The 21,354-nt window shown below is 42.9% G+C and overlaps 1 protein-coding gene across 6 annotated transcripts in view; it reads left to right on the forward strand.

The window, feature by feature from the left end:
- Window positions 1-21,013, forward strand: part of ZCCHC14 (zinc finger CCHC-type containing 14) — a 92,363-nt gene extending 71,350 nt beyond the window's left edge. For 4 of the 6 annotated variants that reach the window (XM_075189310.1, XM_075189306.1, XM_075189312.1 and 1 more), the window contains exons 4-14: window positions 9,459-9,529; window positions 11,354-11,425; window positions 11,520-11,626; window positions 11,735-11,829; window positions 11,904-11,958; window positions 12,075-12,336; window positions 13,498-13,589; window positions 15,365-15,489; window positions 15,862-16,005; window positions 16,079-17,500; window positions 18,679-21,013. In XM_075189310.1, coding sequence (XP_075045411.1) covers window positions 9,459-9,529; window positions 11,354-11,425; window positions 11,520-11,626; window positions 11,735-11,829; window positions 11,904-11,958; window positions 12,075-12,336; window positions 13,498-13,589; window positions 15,365-15,489; window positions 15,862-16,005; window positions 16,079-17,500; window positions 18,679-18,734 — 2,501 coding nt within the window. In that variant the 3' untranslated portion in view covers window positions 18,735-21,013. The remainder of the gene's footprint in view (window positions 1-9,458; window positions 9,530-11,353; window positions 11,426-11,519; window positions 11,627-11,734; window positions 11,830-11,903; window positions 11,959-12,074; window positions 12,337-13,497; window positions 13,590-15,364; window positions 15,490-15,861; window positions 16,006-16,078; window positions 17,501-18,678) is intronic. The other 2 variants (XM_075189311.1, XM_075189313.1) reach the window with 1 other exon arrangement.
- Window positions 21,014-21,354: the final 341 nt, after the last annotated feature.

Below are 21,354 nucleotides of genomic sequence, written 5' to 3' on the forward strand. Positions count from 1 at the left end.
TTGTGGGTCCAGGAAACTCCTCAGACCTTTGTCCCATTGAGAACTTGTGGTCAATCCACAAGAGCTGGGTGGACAAACAAAAACCCAACAAATTCTGACAATCTCCAAGCACTGATTAGGCAAGAATGGGCGGCCATCAGTCAGTATGTGGCCTAGAAGTTGATTGACAGCTGCCAGAGCGAATTGCAGAAGTCTTCAAAAAGAAGGGTCAACTGCAAATATTGACTCTTTGCATAAACTTAATGTAATTGTCAGTAAAAGCCTTTGACACTTATGAAACGATTGTAATGTTACTTCAGTATAACATAGTAACATCTGACAAAAAGGTCTAAAAACACTGAATCAGCAAACTTTATAAAAACCAATACTTGTGTCATTCTCAAAACTTTTGGCCAGGACTGTAAATCCCCTACCACACATATCGTGGTCCATGTCAGACAGAAGGGATTTTAACGTACAAGAATAATTTGGGGAGTTTGGAAGGTAACCTGAGCCCCTGGAGGAAACCCTCACAGATCAGGAACTGATCAGAGTCTTGTGAACCCAGCACTGTGAGGCAGCAATGCTGACCACTGTGCTTTTATTGAACAAACCTAAGCGTACCCCTGTCATTTACACTCTGTGCTGAACATCCAAATTATAGTAGATGATCAACGTGCTATCCTACCAGTTGTGCAGTGATTGACCATTGGTCAAAAATAACAGATAGGTGACCAAATACACAGGTTCTTGCCTTGCATGCGATATGAGTCAGACTTTTACTGTACTGCTCTCGATAACCAAGCTGCGGTCTTTTTACCTTTGTGAGAGATTCACGGTCATACCCTGGCAGCAGGACCCGCCTGTAGCCACATAATCAGTGAAGGGCTAGCGGGCATATATATATATATATATATATATATATATATATATATATATAAAATACAGTTTTATGTGTAAAAGATCTTAAACATGTTGTTTGTTACATCTTATATCACGCCCCCATTAGATCTAAAATGACCTAGGAATGTGAACAGAAAACCTCTTTCATATATAACCCAATTGATTGACCCCACTTGGAACCTATAAATACCAGAGGACTATACAGTATTTTTATTATTCTTTTATTTTGTATAAACATGAATATTTTGGGTTTAATAGTCCTTTCCGTGTTGGACTTAAGTACATCACCACAATGATCTCCTGTGCCATTCATAGCTAGTAATGTATGACTATTGTGCCACAAGAGTATGAATGGTGATTTGTACAATAGATAGTAATTATCCACTATCTGGGGACCGTGAGTGTGTATTTTGTACAATAATTCAGGCTGATTCTGCTGAGTGACTGAATAAATGTCCAGTTGGCTCACAGGTCGCTGGCCAAATTGGACAAGGTCTTTCTGTTTAGTGTCTCTGGCCGAGTGTCATCACTGAGGCCTGTTAGTGCTGTTAGATGTCAGCCCCGTTTACCAGGATGTCCGATAATGGTCCGATCAATTTCTATCACATTACATTGTAGTTTGTTTTCAGGTCACATGTTGTGATTTTAGGCCAATTGCCCAATATTAGTTGCAGAATAGCCGCATCTGCCGTCTGCTTTGTTTGTTTTGTGGCGTTCTTTTGTGGTTGGGGTTTTTTTTATGCTTAAGAAATATTTTATTTTTTTTTGTGGGAAAAATCACTCAGAGCAATGAGTTATTTTTTTCCTGATGAGCAATTTTCTAAGTATGAAGTTAAGAGCCAACACTTCCAATTGAAGAAATGTGTTCTCATCCAATTTCTGCTGGAAAATGCTTATTTTTATATGTTCGTGTGGCTTCCTCTTAGCAAAGTTTAGTTATTTGTCCAAGATTAAGCTGAATGTGCATTTGTGATATTCTGTGTATTCTACGAGGTCTGTTGTTAGTCTGTGCAGTGTGTATTCTGCAATCTAAACAGGAAACATACCATTGATATTAAACACGCGGCATTATGTGTTTATTTTGGTTGTTATGTAGCCATTGGTCTGTTCCGTATGCTGGAAGTAGTGTTATGAGTTCAAGGACTGTTCGCTGGCACATGGGACTATTTGTAATACAAACTTTGGTAAAGACTTTTTGTCACTGTGGTGGGGCTGATTAATTAAGAAAATGTCCAAAAATACCCTTTTCCCTTCACCCTCCCATCTGGTCCAGGAGAATGGCCAGAAACCAGACCAATACGATAAGGCCTTCTACACATGGCTGCTATTTTAAAGCGTTTAACACAATTTCTCAAAACCTATTAAACACACTTGGATGCTGGTTGTCCAAGACTTAATTGAATGGTTCTGTATAAACACTGTTTTAGACAAGTTTTGCCTAGCGTCATGTTCGATGTCTGCAGCAATCGCGTGCGGTAATTCTCTGTACACTGTACATGAGTTACATGGAAGCAGTCATTAAGTATGTAGTACACTATGCTGCAGGGATTATTATTTTATTTTTATTTATAAGGCGCCACTCAGTGTCCGTAGCGCTGTACAGGGACAAACAAGTACAGTACAAGGTGGGACGGCAAAATACAGTAAACAATAAGCACAGTAACTCAGTAAGCTCAGAGCACAGCTAGAGAGAGGGGGGAGGGAAGACCGGCAGGCGCCGGAGCCCAAGAGGAAGGGCACGGATGACGGGGAGACCCCCAGAGGGGTGGGGGGAAAGGTAGCTGGAGAGCAGAGTAAAAGGTGCAGGAAACAGGAGGAGAGATGGCCCTGCTCAAGGGAGCGTACAATCTAAGGGGAGGGGTAGACAGACAGAGAGACACTGGTGAGAGGGAGAGAAGGGGGAACGGAGGCAGATTCAGGGGAGGGGGAAGAGGGGAGGGAGGCAGAAAAGGTAGGAAGTTAAGTGGGAGACTGGAAGGCTTTGAGAAAGAGGTGGGTTTTTAGAGCCCGTTTGAAACTGGACAGAGTAGGGGATGTTCTGATGGAGGGAGGGAGCTTGTTCCAGTGGAGGGGGGCAGCGCGGGAGAAGTCTTGGATTCGCGCGTGTGAGGAGGTAATCAGAGGGAGGAGAGGCGACGGTCGTTGGCAGATCGGAGAGGGCGGGATGGAGCGTGAATAGAGATGAGGTTGGAGATGTAGGGAGCAGTGGAGTTGGCGAGGGCCTTGTATGTGAGAGTGAGGAGCTTGAACAGGATTCTGTAGGGGAAGGGGAGCCAGTGAAGGGATTGGTAGAGGGGGGAGACAGAAGAGGATGCTCTGAGAACATGCCTCTAGCACTATTATAAAGAGGGTACAGTACAGGGCCCTGTCTATGCTGTGTCTGATACTTTTCAACGTCTTCTATACGATCCTCGTTAGTCCTATAGGGCGGCGCGCTGTATTTCTGTACTACTGCCTCCCTGGTCTACATCAAGAGTAGTGTGGATGTTATTGTTGTTCTAAACAATATTATACAGTGTTTATAAAGCATTGTTCTACTCTTCCTAAGAGGTGGACCCTACTCATGCCGTATTACGGTGACAGTAAGTTTATCCTATAATTGTGTAGATCCCAGAGTAAGTCAAAGCACCATGTTCAGTGTGTCAGTTGTCAATTTAACCTCACAGGGGAAGGGGGGGAAACAACTTTGTGACCCCAAAAACTGAGATAAATTCCCGGAATCCATCACCCTATAATGTCCTCTTCTCATTATAGCTACTCTCTAAGAAATGGATCTAATCCATGTTTACGTTCTGTTTAGTAAATGTGCCCTCATCACCCCATGTGTCTTATCTGCTCTTACAGTAAAGAGGTTTGAGTAGTCTAAGGATATGGTGAGTGCTTTGCTTGAAGAGCTTCTGTTTTAACATCTCGAGTTCTTAAAACTGTTTTTTATTTATTTAATTTTTTTAAAATTTTCCTTAGTAGTAGAGGAATTTATTATTTCTGCTTTATTCCTAGCTGTTAGGGAGCTGTCTATAGGAATGTTGTCATCAGTCCCCAGTGAAATCATGAAAAATTTGTGGAAAGCTGTTGAGGAGCTGTATAATGTTATACGTCCTGTCAGAGACTCCATTAATGAGGACATAGCAGGCAGGGTTCTTACACTGCAGTCAGGACTCTTCATCATCATCATCATCATCACCATTTATTTATATAGCGCTACTAATTCCGCAGCGCTGTACAGAGACCTCACTCACATCAGTCCCTGCCCCATTGGGGCTTACAGTCTAAATTCCCTAACATATACAGACAGAGAGAAAGGGAGCGAGAGACCAGGGTCAATTTTAATAGCAGCCAATTAACCTACCAGTATGTTTTTGGACTGTGGGAGGAAACCGGAGCACTCGGAGGAAACCCATGCAAACACGGGGAGAACATACAAACTCCACACATATAAGGCCATGGTCAGGAATTGAACTCATGACCCCAGCACTGTGAGGCAGAAGTGCTAACCATTGAGCCACCATGCTGCCCACATGTATTTAGAGTGTGGGAGGGTACTGGAGCACCCGGAGGGCAATCACACACACAAAAACATACAAATTCCACACAGATAGGTCCCTGGTCGGAATTCTAATCATTAATTTGGCTTTGCACATTATGTGGTTCCAGTGACTGTAACTTTAACATAGTTTATGCAAATCCACAAATAAGCCTCGAAATTCATTCTACAGTTTAGCTGGTCAAAGCTTGTTAGCGCGGAGTAATTACGTCCGCTGGTCCAATAGAGACTGCAGTCTTGTGACGCGGTAATGTCGCTCGTTCCTAATGAATTGATTGGCTGATTATTGGTTCTGCACATGATATGGCTGTACCAGCAAGTCCGTTTTAATGTTCAACTTATCCTCTAGTGCAGGCCTGGCCAACCTGTGGCTCTCCCTGTTGTTGTGAAACTACAAGTCCCAGCATGCTTCACCAGTAGGCAGCCTGCTGATAGCTGGGACACCTGGAGGGCCATAGGTTGGCCAGTAGTACAAGTTTATCCAGTGTAACAATGTATATTGTAACATTCCAGAACGTTGATCTTCAATGTTACAATTTGCTGTGCAATCACACTCCATTGTCCTTTCTATTAAGCCACTTATTTCTATACAATTAATAATGGGTTTAATATTATTTTGATGTATTTATATTTAAATTACAAGATATTTGTGGGTAACCACGTGCAGTATCCCATCTGTTTCTACGCATCCCAGGGAGGTGAAAGAGAGTCACATGTACTGTGTAGTTCATGCAGCTGCTCGTACACGTATCCCCAGTACACGGCAGCTTTCCTCTGGGTACAAGCGTATTGTGCATCTTATCACATGCTGTCATCCCAGCTGGACTGTAACATAGAAAACACAGCTGGATACCAGATACAGGATGTCTGGCGCTCACTGAGGTGTGTCCCTTGGAAATTGTGCTTGTGTAAGCAGTGTGCAGGGCTGTACACACACATATACACACACACACACACACACACACACACACACATATACACACACATATACACACACATATACACACACATATACACACACATATACACACACATATACACACACATATACACACACATATACACACACATATACACACACATATACACACACATATACACACACATATACACACACATATACACACACATATACACACACATATACACACACATATACACACACATATACACACACATATACACACACATATACACACACATATACACACACATATACACACACATATACACACACATACACACACACATACACACACATATACACACACATATACACACACATATACACACACATATACACACACATATACACATACATATACACATACATATACATACATACATACATACATACATACATACATACATACATACATAGACACACACATACATATACACACACTGCTTATTATACTTTACTGCAGGGAGGATTTGAGAGCCCCTATCTAATGCTCCATTCAGAGAGGACCAAGCACAATATTTTGCTTTTACTTGGACAAGATGCCGTGTTTTCTGCGAGCTCTATATGTACCACCTCCCATTAGTCCTGTCCTGTCCTCTAGCGGACCCTCCTCATATATCTCGGACTTCTACAAAATGACAAAGTGACTTTCCCTCTGCAGATGTTGTAAGATTGTTGTCGGTGAGAGGTCTAGACGATGTTTAAGTAGATTGTATCTGAAGAGTAACATCTGGCTGTACTCTGTGTGTGAATCACTGCTGGCTCCAGTGCAGATGGAAGTGTTTTACTTTGTGTGCGCTCTGCGGACGCCATGTGCCCCCACTAAGGATTTTCCTTTGATCAGCATTCGCTGACGTGAAGGTTTCTGTAGCTGCTGTATGCAGGTATTTGCTTGGTCCGCTTAGTTTTAGGGATGGATCTGTTATTTCTTATGCTGTAGTTCCGGTTTATCTCATATTCCCGTGGCTGCTTTAGCATTGTCCCTTTCAGTAGTAAAAAATAAAGCCGTATAATCACGAGCCCACCTTCCCATGCTGTGTGTTTCTTTTTATTGTTTTCCATTACAACGGTGCCCCTAGTGGCTAAACACTACCACAACGGCTAACTCTGATGACACTATAACCAGGACTTGTAATATGAGCGAGGGAGGTAATGATAGCTGAGCCATCTTTCTGTAAATGTCATTTTATTTGTCCCTGGCAGGTGCAGTGGGTGCAGAATTATTCTGTGGGGTCACAGGCTGGTATTTTTCTTGGTGTTAGGGGCGCTGGCTGGCGCAATGCCTGTCGTGTTAGGGGCGCTGGCTGGCGCAATGCCTGTCGTGTTAGGGGCGCTGGCTGGCGCAATGCCTGTCGTGTTAGGGGCGCTGGCTGGCGCAATGCCTGTCGTGTTAGGGGCGCTGGCTGGCGCAATGCCTGTCGTGTTAGGGGCCCTGGCTGGCGCAATGCCTGTCGTGTTAGGGGCGCTGGCTGGCGCAATGCCTGTCGTGTTAGGGGCGCTGGCTGGCGCAATGCCTGTCGTGTTAGGGGCGCTGGATGGCGCAATGCCTGTCGTGTTAGGGGGGCGCTGGCTGGCGCAATGCCTGTCGTGTTAGGGGGCGCTGGCTGGCGCAATGCCTGTCGTGTTAGGGGGCGCTGGCTGGCGCAATGCCTGTCGTGTTAGGGGGCGCTGGCTGGCGCAATGCCTGTCGTGTTAGGGGGCGCTGGCTGGCGCAATGCCTGTCGTGTTAGGGGGCGCTGGCTGGCGCAATGCCTGTCGTGTTAGGGGGCGCTGGCTGGCGCAATGCCTGTCGTGTTAGGGGCGCTGGCTGGCGCAATGCCTGTTGCATGGGTGTGGGGGGGGGGGGGGGGGGGGGGGGGGGGGGGGGGGGGGGTTCTGCACCACCTCTGAGTAAGTGGAAAAATCTGACCCTTTTGTGGGGAGGAAAATATTGTGTGCTTGTGATTGGCAACGCCTCAAAATGCCCCTTCTCCACCCCTGCTCATCTTAATTAAACCCGTCTCTGCGAAGCTAGATGCATTATACTACGCTTAGCTCTCCCTGATTGGCCCAATCCCTCCCAACTTCAGTCCTCCACATGTGCAGATTTACATAAAGGTTCTTCACAGACCATCTGCTCTATGGATTTGCACTTTTTTATAACTGTAAATAGTCTTCATTGTTCAGTATGGTGCCGGTCTATATGCCCAAAGCCACCGCGTGGTTTAGTATTAATATCCTTTGTTTTATATAAAAAAAAAAAAAAAAAAATTGTAATAAATGTATTCCTTTAATGGATATCACACATAAATATTTTAGAAGCATCGTTCACCTTTTATATAGTGCCAACATATTCCATTTCACTGTACAATGAGGAACAAAGTGAATGTTCAGTGATTAACCAATAGGGTAACAAACAAAATGCGGGAGGACCCCGCCCGCTAGAGGCGAGTCAGTCGCTCACTTAACCCATTGTAGCACGTTGTGGCCCATGTCTGCTGCAATGTGTTTCACATGTTGTACATTTGCTGGTGTGGGATCTCCTGAATACCCTCATCCCTCCCACTACATGTGCTGGATGAGGATAACAAGTTACTGGGGGGGATGGGACATATCACAGTGTTGTACATTGAGAGGATCACAATGCAAACAAACGACATGAAACAGAAGGTGAAGATCGCTCTGCCCAGTGAGGGAACACATGATACATAAGGTAGCAGACACTAATTCCTGGCTCTGGGCATTATTATATCATATAAATGGAACCAGGCGATGGGGCAGATTCAATTAAGCGCAAAGCACCGTAGGTACCGAGCACAAGATGATGGTGAGCACTGTACCGGCAATTACAGTACAGTAACCTTTGCTCATGAGAGAAGATTGTAGCCAGAAGCATCCCACGAGGTTCCATCGGGATTTCACTATTAATGGAATCTGCCCAGAAGTCTTTATAACCCCGTAGCATTGAGCACTGAGCATTATATTATTGGTGAAAGTTCATGATGTTACAGGAATGTTCAAGGGTCCTGATGTTTGTTATTGTCACTACCACTCTTACACCACCTCCGATCTGTGGCAGGATGATCATGGAATCACCCAGCGCTGGTCGTGTAACATCAGGATCCACAATTCCTCAGACCAGTCATTGGTTTTCCAGTTCTCTTATTCCACTGTAACCACAACTTGTTGTACGGCTGGGGGGGACTCTGCTGGGCCATGTGCTGATAACACCCCAACCCTGACCAGGAACAACAAGTACATTCTGCCACCACAATTGTACTCTGCTGTTCGTTGATGATCCATTACCCTCCTGTTACTCCTTACAAGTTGTCACCCTCTGTCTGCCCCCTCATCGGCTGTGACACTTCTGATGACTGTACATCACGCTGGTGATGGCACGCGCCCCCTGGCATCTGTGTGAACGAGCAACTTCAGTTGTAATGGCAGTCTGACTTCAGTATCACCGTGGTATCCCAGATTGTGATATAAACCAGACACAATATGAGTATAGAATCCGCACAGTGATTAGTAACCAGCCACTTCCTGTACTCTGGTTCTATAGTATTGAGATATTTGTATGGTCTGTGTAGGTTTATCACTTATTATTGCTGTACAGTCATAGGGAGCAGTTATGTGTCCAACAACAGCGGTTTGTGTCTACACACATTCTTCCTGTCACAGAAGCCGTGTTTACCTGCAGAGAAAAGACTCTCGTTCCTATTCTGGGTTCTCCTGAATAAACATGTAGACAAAGAATGAGTGTAAACCCCCCCCCCCCCCCCCCCCCCCGCCCTGCACCCATCTACAAGGGTCCTCCAACATTTCAGCTGCTCAAGGATCACTCGCTCTGCAAATTCCTGATGAATGATTGATCTGTAATGAGTGACTGCGCCGCAGCCTGAGTAACGTACGGATTATAGAATATTCCCATATGACTACAAATGCGAGATTGGACTTTCCCTAAACCTGCTGCCGCCTCTGGTCTGAGAGAGAGAGTAGACTAAAATCTAAAGCATGCAAAGAACTGTGTACAAAACGCAACCTTCTTCCTTCATGACGGTGTTATTATGTCCCCCTTTCTCTCCATAGTGAATGTCGAAAAGATTGAAATGAAAGTATTGGCGCACAAGAAGGAGAAGAATACAGACTGCTGTTTTGAGGTATTGTTACTCAACACAAGGGAAGTAGATTACAATCGCCACACAGGGTGAAATTAAACACAATGGTTTTGTGTGTAGTGAGAGCCTGTTCCAGGCATTGTCTAAGCCGCTCTCCCTATGGCTACATGAGCAATTAGTGCTGTCGGGGAACAATTATTTTTAGCAAGGGAAGAAATTGCAAAACTATGGATGGCAAATGAATCCCCTTCTGCAGCCAAACGGATTGTATTGGTCAATTCATGCCGTAATTGTTTGAAGTACAATAACTTAATGTATTACTTAATATGGAAACGGTGGATTAGTAAATGCAGCGTACAGCGTAGATCTAGTGACACTGGGGTTAATGGGTAACTTGAAATAAAAACATTAAGTTTAATGTTATGTCCCTCAAACTTCTGTACTGGGAGAAAATTAAAATATATAAGAGTAACAGGGGAGCGTTTCAAGAGTATTGTCGGGGGGGGGAAAGAGACAGGAACAATGGCTCTGTAGACAACGTAAGACCCCTTACCCACTACTGCTAGTAAATGCATGTACATTTGCCCCTTCCACAGGTGCGAGCGTTGGTTAGTGATTGGGTTGCAATGCGGCATTACTGGCATTTGCATAATGCCAGTAGGTAACCAGCCTTAGTTTGCCAAGCTCAATCCTAAGGGGTTAAATGTATCAAGCTGTGAGTTTCCGGTGGGTTTGAAAGTGGAGATGTTGCTTATAGCAACCAATCAGATTCTAGTTATCATTTATTTAGTACATTCTACAAAATGACAGCTAGAATCTGATTGGTTGCTATGGGCAACATCTCCACTTTTCAAACACACACCATTCTTCCACTTAGCGCCAAGGATTTTCCTTTTTGCAGTTACTCTATAGGGGCAGGGGCTCCCCTTTTCCTTCCTTTTGGCAGCTTTATACACATTCAGGGAGCGTAGTACCTCACTCCATCTTTGCCACTTTTCAAACCCACCTGAAACTCGCAGCGTGATACAGTTACCCCCTGGGGTACCGTATTAAAGATAGGTAAAGTCCTGCAAACTGTCACATTGATTCGCCAATCTTCTCCTTAGCAAACTTGTCATTTTGGGCATTAAAGAAAGTGTTTGTATGTCAGTTTGTTGGATTGCCCTTTAGTCATACTATTGTATTCTCTGAAAAATGTACTCAGTAAAAAGTTATTGTAAAAAAAGAAAGTGTTTGTATGCAGATTAAACCCATATACCTATCTGACACTGTTTTGTTTTTGGGGGGATTTGTAACCCATCCAAACTGACTCACTAACTTGTAAACGTGTTGTAACTCCCTGGTTGGGATGTATCGCTCTGTAGTGTCCTTCCCATAGACTCCATGCTGTACTTGGACAGCAGTAAACGATTATACACATTACTATTAGTCTTTGATGTTTTGACTCTGAGAAAAAGGTTTATTCCCTTATAGGGAATTCTCTCCCTGTTCATTTCCTAATTTTACTTTGTGGAGCTGTCATGTGTTCCAGCCAGGCCAGAGCTACACCAGCAGTTTAGGTATAAACCCATCTGAAGATGGCTGCTGTATACAAACACATGTAAGGACATTCATTGTTCCTCTATGTGTGTTGTCGCATGTCCAGTGTTTCCCTCCAAGCAGATGACTTTACTTGTTGCATTGGGGTGAAAGGCAACTGTTCTTTTAGTCACATTGTAACCACTCTGATGGGGTTTATAAGATGAGGGTATTTATACACAAATACTACAATAGGAAACCCAGTATACACCTGACACACTAATAATTTGCTAGCTTGTACATATAATGCATTTTTCAAATCCTTTTATTTTCTTATTTTTCTCTTAGGTTTTTTGGTCTGATTCCTCCGTGTCATTGATAACCAAATCTTCAGCCGAAATTACAGAGCTCATTTCTAAGGTAATGGAATGAGGTCACCAGTACAGGAATGAATAGTGATACTGCCCGTCTCCTATACACCGATGTACTGAGAGTTCTCCCTGTGTACTTGCAGCTCTCCCATCTGTTCTCAGAAGATTTGGAGAAATGCATTCCTTACCGTGGGGGCTTGGACTCCTATTCCGTGGACAGGAACCATGTCGATCTTGATTTAGATCTCCGGTACGAGCATGTAGATCCTGCTAAAAATACATGGCCGCACCCTGTCTGCGTTTCTCCTCAACGATGAAGGCTTATGTGTGGTTGAGCTCTTTGTATTCTACTTTTTAGGTGTTTGGTGTCTCTGCCTCCCCAAGTATTAAAGAGTGACCTTATTAAGAAATTCTTCAGTAATTCAACAACCCACCCACAGCATCAGAACATAAGTGAGTGCTCCCAACATTTCCCCACCTTACAGTTGCTGTCTTACAAGGCCGCTGACAGATTATGTTTCACACAGGTCTTGGCAATCCATCCCATGTTAAAGTAAACGCTCCTTTGGGCCCATCTATACGGTATGTAGACCCCCTGAATGCACTGAAACACGAGTTTAGGAAGAGATTACATTTTATTGTGTGTCTGTTACTTTGTGCCGTTTACAGCCTTAAATCTGCATTGTCTTTGTTCACAGACCGATATGTGGTGTTGCCAGTATTCAGTCTTCCCACGGCAACATTACCTTGCACCACAGTGGGGCCACCATGAGTATGTCCCCGTGCTCAAGCTCATCCTCCGTAACCTATCGACCCCAAGTGGAGGCCTCTTCCTCTGCGGTGATATCCTCCAGCGTGCCAAGCCCCCAGACTCAGGAACAGCAAGATATATTAGAATGGCTCCGAAAGTTACGTCTCCACAAATATTATGCAGTATTCAGTCAGCTGTCAATGAAAAAGGTAACGGACTGCTGGCTTACAAGGTGATAAGCTGCATGATTTAGTAAGACTGGAGAGAGACTCCTGATTTGGGAAAGTCCAGGTCACCTGTGGCTCTCTGGCTTCTCTGAAACTACAAATCCCAGCATGCTAGCTGCCTCACTTACATACTTTTTGCTGTGCAACTACAAACCCACCATTGGAACATGATATCAGTTCTAGACTGGCTGTCTATTGTAGCCAGGTGCATAGTTCACTTTGCCTGTCTATCCTTATAAATACCTTCTGGACGAGTTACCCAATTACCGAGCATATTGCTTAATAACAATACTTATCACCTAAGATCTACTTCCAGAAGCCAGCTAATGGTTCTTTAATGCAATAAGGATTTTGGATGCTCTGGCTTCTACTGGACTCCCTGTTTCTGGAAATCCTACTAGAGTCCCTCAAATCTAAGATATTAAATAGTTCAAAACTTCTGTCTATCCTCTTTTATAAACATGTCTGTAGATGACCTACTTCAAAACCAGAAATGGCTTTATTTCTGCTAAGATACTTTATAAATAAATACTGGGACTTTTAGTTCCAATACGTCTGGAGTGCCACAGACACCTCTTCTTCTTTTTTCTTTTTTTTTTTTTTTTTTTTGTCTGAGAAGTCTTATTTTAATATATGACTCTTAATTTTAATGGTCAGAATTGCTTTTGTTTTTTTTTGCATTAAATAATACATAGCTGTGACTGTAAGTATTTTTGTGGCATCTCCTCCTCGTTTGTATGTCTCTATTCATAAGTGGAGTGCTGTGCATATGCTACAGGCTGGTAAAATGAGGTCTTGTATGGCAAAGGATTTGGCTCCATCTGCAGGCTGAAGAAATGTACTCCACCCCAGTGAACTTGCATTCAGATATTTAATTTTTCCTTCCAAGTGTTCTGGATAATAGATCTCATACCTACATATCCTAATATAGATTTATATCGCTTAGTTATGTTAGTTGATTCAAACACATGGGCATAGTCAGACAGCTCTTAAAATTCAAAAGTGAAAGCAAACTTCTCGGTTTTGTTATTTTTAGCTTTTTGTCCCATGCTGCTAACTGTTTCTTTTGCTGACAGTGGGGGGAATGCTTAATAGCAATTTGCTTATATCTGTATTATCAATGGATTTTTTTTCTACTTTTAGTTTTTGAGTCTCACCGAGGAAGATTTAAATAAATTTGAAACCCTGACTATGGGAGCAAAGAAGAAGTTGAAGACTCAGCTGGAGTTGGAGAAGTGAGTGTGATCACCTGATGCATTAACCTTTTCCTCTCCTGTATAACTCTATTAGTACATATTCCGGGGTTTGTGGTTTAAGTAGTTTTTATTTATGTCTCATTGTGGAAGTAAATTATCAGCAATGGAAGAACAATCTACCAGTCTGGCAGCTACAAGAACTAGAAATTATGAAATGTTAGGGAACAAGAAAGTCAGGAAGACATTGGAATATATTGGAAAAATCTCCCCAAATTTATGTACAGCGATGGCAATGAAAACTACAGACTTGGAACCAGAGCTGAGTAATTACCAGGAGCCAGATCACCTAAACATTTACTGACTTGTCCAACTTTCCCAGATCATTTTATATAGATTTGTGGCTGCTACTCTTTCCTGGCTTAATAACGGCTTTCTCTGAGTCCTATGTAGATTATAGACTCTTTAATTCTTCTGTAATTTTTGTTCTCTTCCCTGAGAATTGCTAGGAAGGCTAGGTCAGTAGCAGACTAGTCCCCCATGAACTGACAATTTCCAAAATAATTTCACTACTGTTTAACCTTGTTTCTCCTTTCCCCAAATCCCCCCTCCTCTGTGAGCTCACTGAAGGAGTTGTGCTGGTTTGCTAATCTGTTTTACAATATATTTATTGCTATATTTTACTACATTTCTATTAATAGCTCTTCAAAATGTACCCTAAATCATTTCAGGAACATAGCAGAGATATGGCATTAATTCCACTAAACAGTATATAGTTTTCTGCACCTATGCATATGAAACATGATTCGGTTATATTTCTAAGAGAAATATGTCATCCCTATGGGGAATCAATATATAATTGACACTTTGTTCATTTCGGAGGTTACATCTTTATACAGAGTTCTTCATAAACCTCTATTATGAGATGTATTCCTTTGATCAGTTATGTTTCCCATAAGGAAGATATACAGGGTGCAGATTGACTCAAACTACTCAAGCTTGAAATTCTCCTCTATCTGATAACATAGGATAAAAACAGATCACAACATATCAAGAGACCATAACATACATTTGGAAAGCAGTAATCCTTAGTTGGCTTTTAAGCAACACTTCAAATGACCAGAAAAAAAAATTTTGGGAAACCTTTGACATTATAATTTAATAATTATTCTGATCTTACTATAATCAGGATAATGATCAATAACCACCTTAGAGTAGTTATAACGATACATTGTAATTGGTCCTTAAGAAAATCATGTTGGTGAAGTTGTAATGATCAGTCATTAAGAGACAATGTCCTATCTCCAGATTTGGGGAAGCAGCAGCTTATGCACTTTATCTTTCCAAAACATGTTGAGGGAAGTTCATATTATTTGCACACATGGAACTTCTACCTGTGAACGTTTACATCCTGGTAACAGCGGAGGGGGGAGTGTATCATTCAGAGACATTACTATGTGGATTTAAAAGATTTGTTGTGTGTGAATGTTATGCAAGTGTCTGCTAACACATGCCTGTAATTTAAGGCAATTTTACTTAGAATTTTCCTTTGTAAGGTGCAGCATTTATTTAGTACTTCTCTGCTTATAAATATTGCCGTCTTTTAGTTGTTGTGGTGTTAATGTATCTGTACAGTCGGCTGGTGAGAAGCTTCTGCTCATAAGTACTCAAACAGGTCCCTAACTTCATAGCATCGCAGATGGGTCTCACTCTCCTCATTATGCAGATAATTCGTTAATATCCCGATGAGTCACTGAAGATGGGGGCTGTACGTTTTACATGTCTTTGTTTGAAGGTGTCTCTGTTCTGCTCTGCAGAGAGAAGTCTGAAAAAAGGTGTCTGAACACAACACCATGCACTTATACTAGTGGCGGCGTTGCAAGGGTCCCCCCTACTAGCCATGTTGGTCCTGTCCAAAATATCCACTGCAACCATTCTACAGGTAAGCCCATTTATATCCTCCTAGTTGGGGACATTTAGGAAAAGCACACACAGACTTCCATTTTTTCTTTTAAACTGCATTAGATGGGCAGAATCTGGTTGCTGTGGGCAGCAGTATTTTTCTTCCTGTGCACCAGTGACTAATATTCCCGTTAGGTTCTTATGCTATGACGGAAACTCCCAATTGGAAACAGTAGATGTATCTTACCTCTCATGGATTTCTCCCTTGTTATTCTGGGTGTGCCAGCTTGTTTTTGACGTTCTGCCATGTCTATTATGTGTCCGAAAGAGAAGTCACGCGTGATCAGGTCATCGTGATCTTGTGTTGCCATTGTCCTCTGTTCTATTAAGAAATATGTGATATGTGTTGTAGAACTGTCTGTAGATGTAGAACCCGCAGCTTCTCAGATGCCTCCAGAAGGCAGCTCGACGTCGGAGTACTCCAGTTCCCCCTCAAGTCCAATGGGAATCCAGATGCGAGAAGAGAGCTCCGATAGCGCGGAGGAAATGGATAGACGTAAGTAAGATATCCTCATGGTGGGTTTTATTTGTTTTCAGAACTGGTGATTGATGATTCTATTTCTTTGTAGGTCTTGGGAGGCACTTGGATTGCACAGAGAGAGATAAGTCTGTCTTGTTGGTGAATCACTTCACATCGAGTTCTGTTCGACCAACAGCTCAGGTTTTACCCGTTCAAAACGACGCCGGATCCAGTCCCGCCAGCCACCACCCACTGCCGCTTCACATCATAACCGGCGCACCCTCTCACATAGCCCCCATCCACATTGTGAACACGTTGCACAAATCAGACCGAGGCAATGCAGAGATAAAGCTGCTTCAGTCGTCCGTGCACTCGCTTCTACCGTCAGAAGATCGCAGTAAAGCTGGACCCAGAGGTGGCATTAAAATAGATAAGAGTTTTGGGAATATGCTTCTCGATGTCAAAGGCTCATCAAGTCCATTACTGTCTGGTCCGGTTCTCTCGATAATTCCCGATGGCGCCATGCAACAGACCGTTGGCTTCGGTGTTAGGGCCAAAGTAGGAAATTCCGTAACTGGGGAGAGGACAATGAAGCCTGCCCAGCAACCAGCGCTTATGGTGGACAGCAGCGCTCCCACCAGCATGACATCCACTCCGGTCTTCCCTGTGACCCGCACACCTGTCAAACTTCTTGTATCATCGTCGGATTCTTCAGTGATTGGACAAATGACGTGTACTAGTGTCGCCCCAGCAATAATAAACCCCAGGAATGTACTTTATACAGCGAATACCAAAGTTGCCTTTTCTGCTATGAGCGGCATGCCTGTAACCCAAATGCCCGGCAACTTCTGTGCAAATAGTAATGCATCTTCTAGCAACCACGCCTCTGCGTCATATCCCAATGTGGCAAATCTCCCAAACTGCCCCGTGCCCAGTTCAAGCCCGACTATCTCCCCCACCTCTGACAGCAGCTACTACAGCGGCAGTGGTAACACGCCAACGGTGAACATTCAGATTGCCGGCCAGACCCCCAGCCACCACCATATACACCACCATCAGCAGCCGCAGGCGGGGTGCACGGTCTGCAGCTCGTGCGGCTGCAGCGGGAGCTGCGGGTCGGGTGGTGTGGCGGTCAATTATGCCAATTATTTTCAGCATCAATTCTCTGCACCTTCAATGTTCCCATTTTCCCTCATGCCCTTTAGCCCAATGTGCAATAACGGGTACATTAACACCCAGCAATACAACAACAGCGCTACGTTTCCTGTGGTCCACACGGCGTACAACAGCAGCCTGAACCCAGACTCCATGCTCGCAGGGCAACCTAGCTTCTCCTTGCCGCCAATGCAGAACTTTATAACCGGCACGGCGGGAGTGTACCAGCCGCAGGGGGTGATGGGGACCATAAATGGCGCAGCTCACAAAAAGACCGGGAACATCTCATGTTATAACTGTGGGGTCAGTGGCCACCGAGCTCAGGATTGTAAACAGCCATCAATGGACTTTAATCAGCAAGGTAAAGTGCTCGCAGGTGGGATTCAGTCTCCAATTCTTCCCCTTTCACACGTCAGTGAGTGATCGCTATAAGGCTACACTTTGTAACCAGTATGTAATGTCCAGTAATTGTTGCGCAGTTTGTGTTTGTTGCCGTGGTCAGTCTGCTGTATCGCGGGTTATGTCCTGTGCGGAGCTGCCGGATTACACAGTATGAGTTCCGGGTGGCTGTTTTCATCCATCGTTATTTTGAAGGGAAAAATCTTTTGGGTGTACAGTAAAAACTATTTTTAATCATTTACCGATAGAAATCTATAAGAGATTGTGTGGGATTCACAAAAAATGATCATCGCATGTTTACATGTATAAATGACACGACACATGCAAGTTGTGTGTTTTACAGCCACTGGTTTCTGAACAGTACAAGGTTGGCCGGATATTTCATTTCATTCTCACAAAATGTTTGTTTTATAAACGTGCTGGCGCATCAATGTCCGCACTTCCGCATCCACTTTCACTAGAGGCTTTACGTGCAGACATACAAACTAAACCTACCTGCTTCATGTGTACATTGAGTATGTGCTGCTCTTTAAGGAAGGCGTATCCTGAATTTGGAGAATTTAATATTTACATGAAATTCACATCTATGATGTGCATATTAAAACCCGAAAACTCCCGTCCGCAGTGGTGCCAATATCCGTGAAATCATTGTCACGTTCTACTAATCTGTTAATAAACGGAAAACAGTCCTCAAGTTAGAAATATGTTGTGTGAAACTGAATGTAAAGGGTCAGGGAATCCCCACCTGCTTCGCAGTATTTATAACATAGGGCGGGTTGTTGTACCTGTCCGAATATTATCCCAGGATAGAAAGGGGGCCGATCACATGACCGCCGTCCCTGGGATTATATCGTCTTGTTGGTCTGTGTAATTACCCTCACGCCTCTGTGATGTCATTTGTTCTAGTGAAGTCATAAGCTGAGTATTCACTGAGTGTAGGTGAATGGTGATGTGAGCTCTCTGTAGAGCGAAGTGGCGCTATATACAGAGATGATGATGAAGGGTCTGCTCTTACTGTAGTCTAAACAAGTTAAAGAAATAGGACAGGTCAATTTAATATTGCGCAATTCCTTACGCCTGTCGTGGTGTTTTTATCATTCCATGTCTATAGTGCACGTTCCATCAGACTTCATGTATTGTTTCTCATTTATGCAGGTACTTTCCGTCTTAAATATGCTCCGCCATCAGACGGCCTGGACTCTGCAGATTAACCCTCCTGCCACTTGGATTTAAAGATGATGTTCCCGGACTCCTCGCCGGTCATCCATGAGACGTAGATCACACATGTAAAGGTGCTTTCGTTTTACCCAGGCTGAAGTGACATCTCTTAGTGACCTTGTTTCTCTATTGCCAAATTCTGCTTCAAGGATATCGTTTTATCTTCTCTACAAGATGATGAGCTTGGCCTGAGTAATCACATTTTATAGAAGGTGGGGGGAGGAGAAAGACTGTTTTACTGATTTTATTTTTATTAAACCGATCTAAAACTTAAAGGGCAGCTACAGTAAGTGTCGGGCTAAAGCGATTCCTGTTTATTCACCTGAGCTGAACACAAAGTGCGCTACATACATAAGAACTAGTCAGGAAGTAATCACTGGGATCCCGTGTAGATTGCACTAGGGACAATGGATCATTTTTCCTGGGATATAAACCGCTTTGGACAGCTCAGAACTTGGCATAACTTACATCCAGCGTAAAGGCTACAAATTTCACGTTCCTTTGGCCTCTTGAATTAGACCCCTTGACACTTCTTCTTTGAGGAAATTTGCACTTTAATGTTTTGTTTTTGTTACTGTTGTGTTTGAGCGGATCTGTGTTACAAATGGAGCGCGTTACATCTCTGCTAAAAATGTTTCTGCCAGGAAGATTGGCGGAAACGGTCTCTCCGCCTGTTTATTTACACTAAGTTACTGCAAGCGCCAGAGAGCAGCGCCTGTAGCCGGACGTTACAATATTATTTATGGGGAGATGGTAACAAACACCAAGGGCTGTAAATCCTGTAAACACTAAGTCCCAGCCATCATTGGTGGCTTTTTTATCATTTTAAATGTCCTTGATATTTCAGGAATAGCATTTTACCCGATTGTTGGAAGTTGAGGAAAATGCGAACTATGTTTGAACAAATTCACTATTAGAAGTATAGGGTCAAACATACCTTGGTACCTTGAATTCTGTTTTCCAGGTCCTCAGTACAAGGTCTTTGAAGAACCACAAAGTATTGATAGCCAGAGAGAGGCCACAAGCAAACCCTTAATCTAGTCCTATAGCACTAAAACTTTAAAGGCTGCAGCGGAGTGAGAGACTCTCCGGGAAACAGCGGCTCCATGCGCCTGGGAAAGCAAAGATATAAGTGATACGAAGAGATGTGCAGAGTTTATACCTGTAGAACGGAGACTTGTTACACCGCGCTCTCCTTAGACCCTGAAACAGTATTATAGCCTCAGTATATGGTCAGACTCACATGGCGTTTAGTTCCTACTATGACTTCTATGCAGTGAAAACATTATGGAAATAGTATTTGTGTGTTTTCAGGCTAGAAGTTTACTCAAACTGAACGTGTGGAATGATCGCCCCATTTCTCATCTCCCTCTATCTTGCAGCCCTTCTAAGATCACACTAATGGAGGAACCTACCGGTCCTGGGAGGACTGTTTAATGCACAGGGGAGATGTAGGAAGGGAGGACACAACTTTTAAAGCATGTTCTGAAACATCTGTGTTTTAAATTGATCTCTCTATATAGTTGCCCTTCAAAACAAAATCCTTTTCAGTAACGTATGGGTTGGAAAATTATTACTTCTTGCTTCATATAGGTTCAAGATCCCCCCATAACCAATATGCAGCCTGCAGAGGGCTGTACTACATTAGCAGGACACAATATGGAAAAATTAACACAATTGCTTGAAAGAGGGTCGAGTGTGTCATTGTTTCTCCGTTCATAGGATGGAACAGATTTGAGCAGATCCAGTAAAGGAGACACTAAGCCTTAATATATTTTTAAAAGACACCACGCACTTCACCGTGTGATTTGTCGGACAATGTAAAAAGACTGTTTGTTTTTTCAGATTTTTAGATGTTTACTGTTTTTTAAGATCTTTAATGGCCTTTTTGCTGTGGCCGAATCGTGCGCTGAAAGCCAAACTTTTTTTATTTGTTTTATTTTTGGTCTAAAGAACTATTCTAAACTTGAAATGTATTTAATGACATAGGAGTAATATTGTATGTATATTTTTTAAGCTGAAGACTTTTGATGCCTTTTTCTTCCATTTGTATTGGCCAGTGCACAAGAAAATGTACAGATCCTTCAGGAGGGTTTGATAAAGAATATTCTGGCTGCGTGATGATTTTTCATGTCTTTTTGGGGTTTTTTTGTATGTCCCTTGCTGCCTACAAGAATAACTTGCAAGTGGAAGAATGGTGAATCTGCTGCATTATTTACAAAGTTTTAGGTCTTTTTTTTTATTATTATTATTAAACTGTTCTAAACTTCAAGGTGAGAATTTCTTGCATATTTTTTTTTTTTTTTTTTCAGAGAACAATTCAAACTTTTTTTTATTTTTTTTATTTTTTATTTCAGTTTTCGCAATCTCTCGTTATCCCTGTGTCACATTTTTCTTTGAGACATTAGTTTGCACCTTAATACTAATCCTAGTTTTCCTCTATATCCGATAATCAAACCGGGGGTACTTAGTTTTGGTTGGACTTTGAACACTAATTGTTGGCACTTATTTTCTCGGCTTCGGCAATGCAACTATTTTGTTACAGCAGCTGTGGACAATTTCTGAATGTTTTATCGCATCACCTTACAGGAGATTTGCCATCGGAGATCCAGC

Source organism: Mixophyes fleayi, chromosome 10 (assembly GCF_038048845.1).
Source record: "Mixophyes fleayi isolate aMixFle1 chromosome 10, aMixFle1.hap1, whole genome shotgun sequence".
NCBI classification, from domain to species: Eukaryota; Metazoa; Chordata; class Amphibia; order Anura; family Limnodynastidae; genus Mixophyes; species Mixophyes fleayi.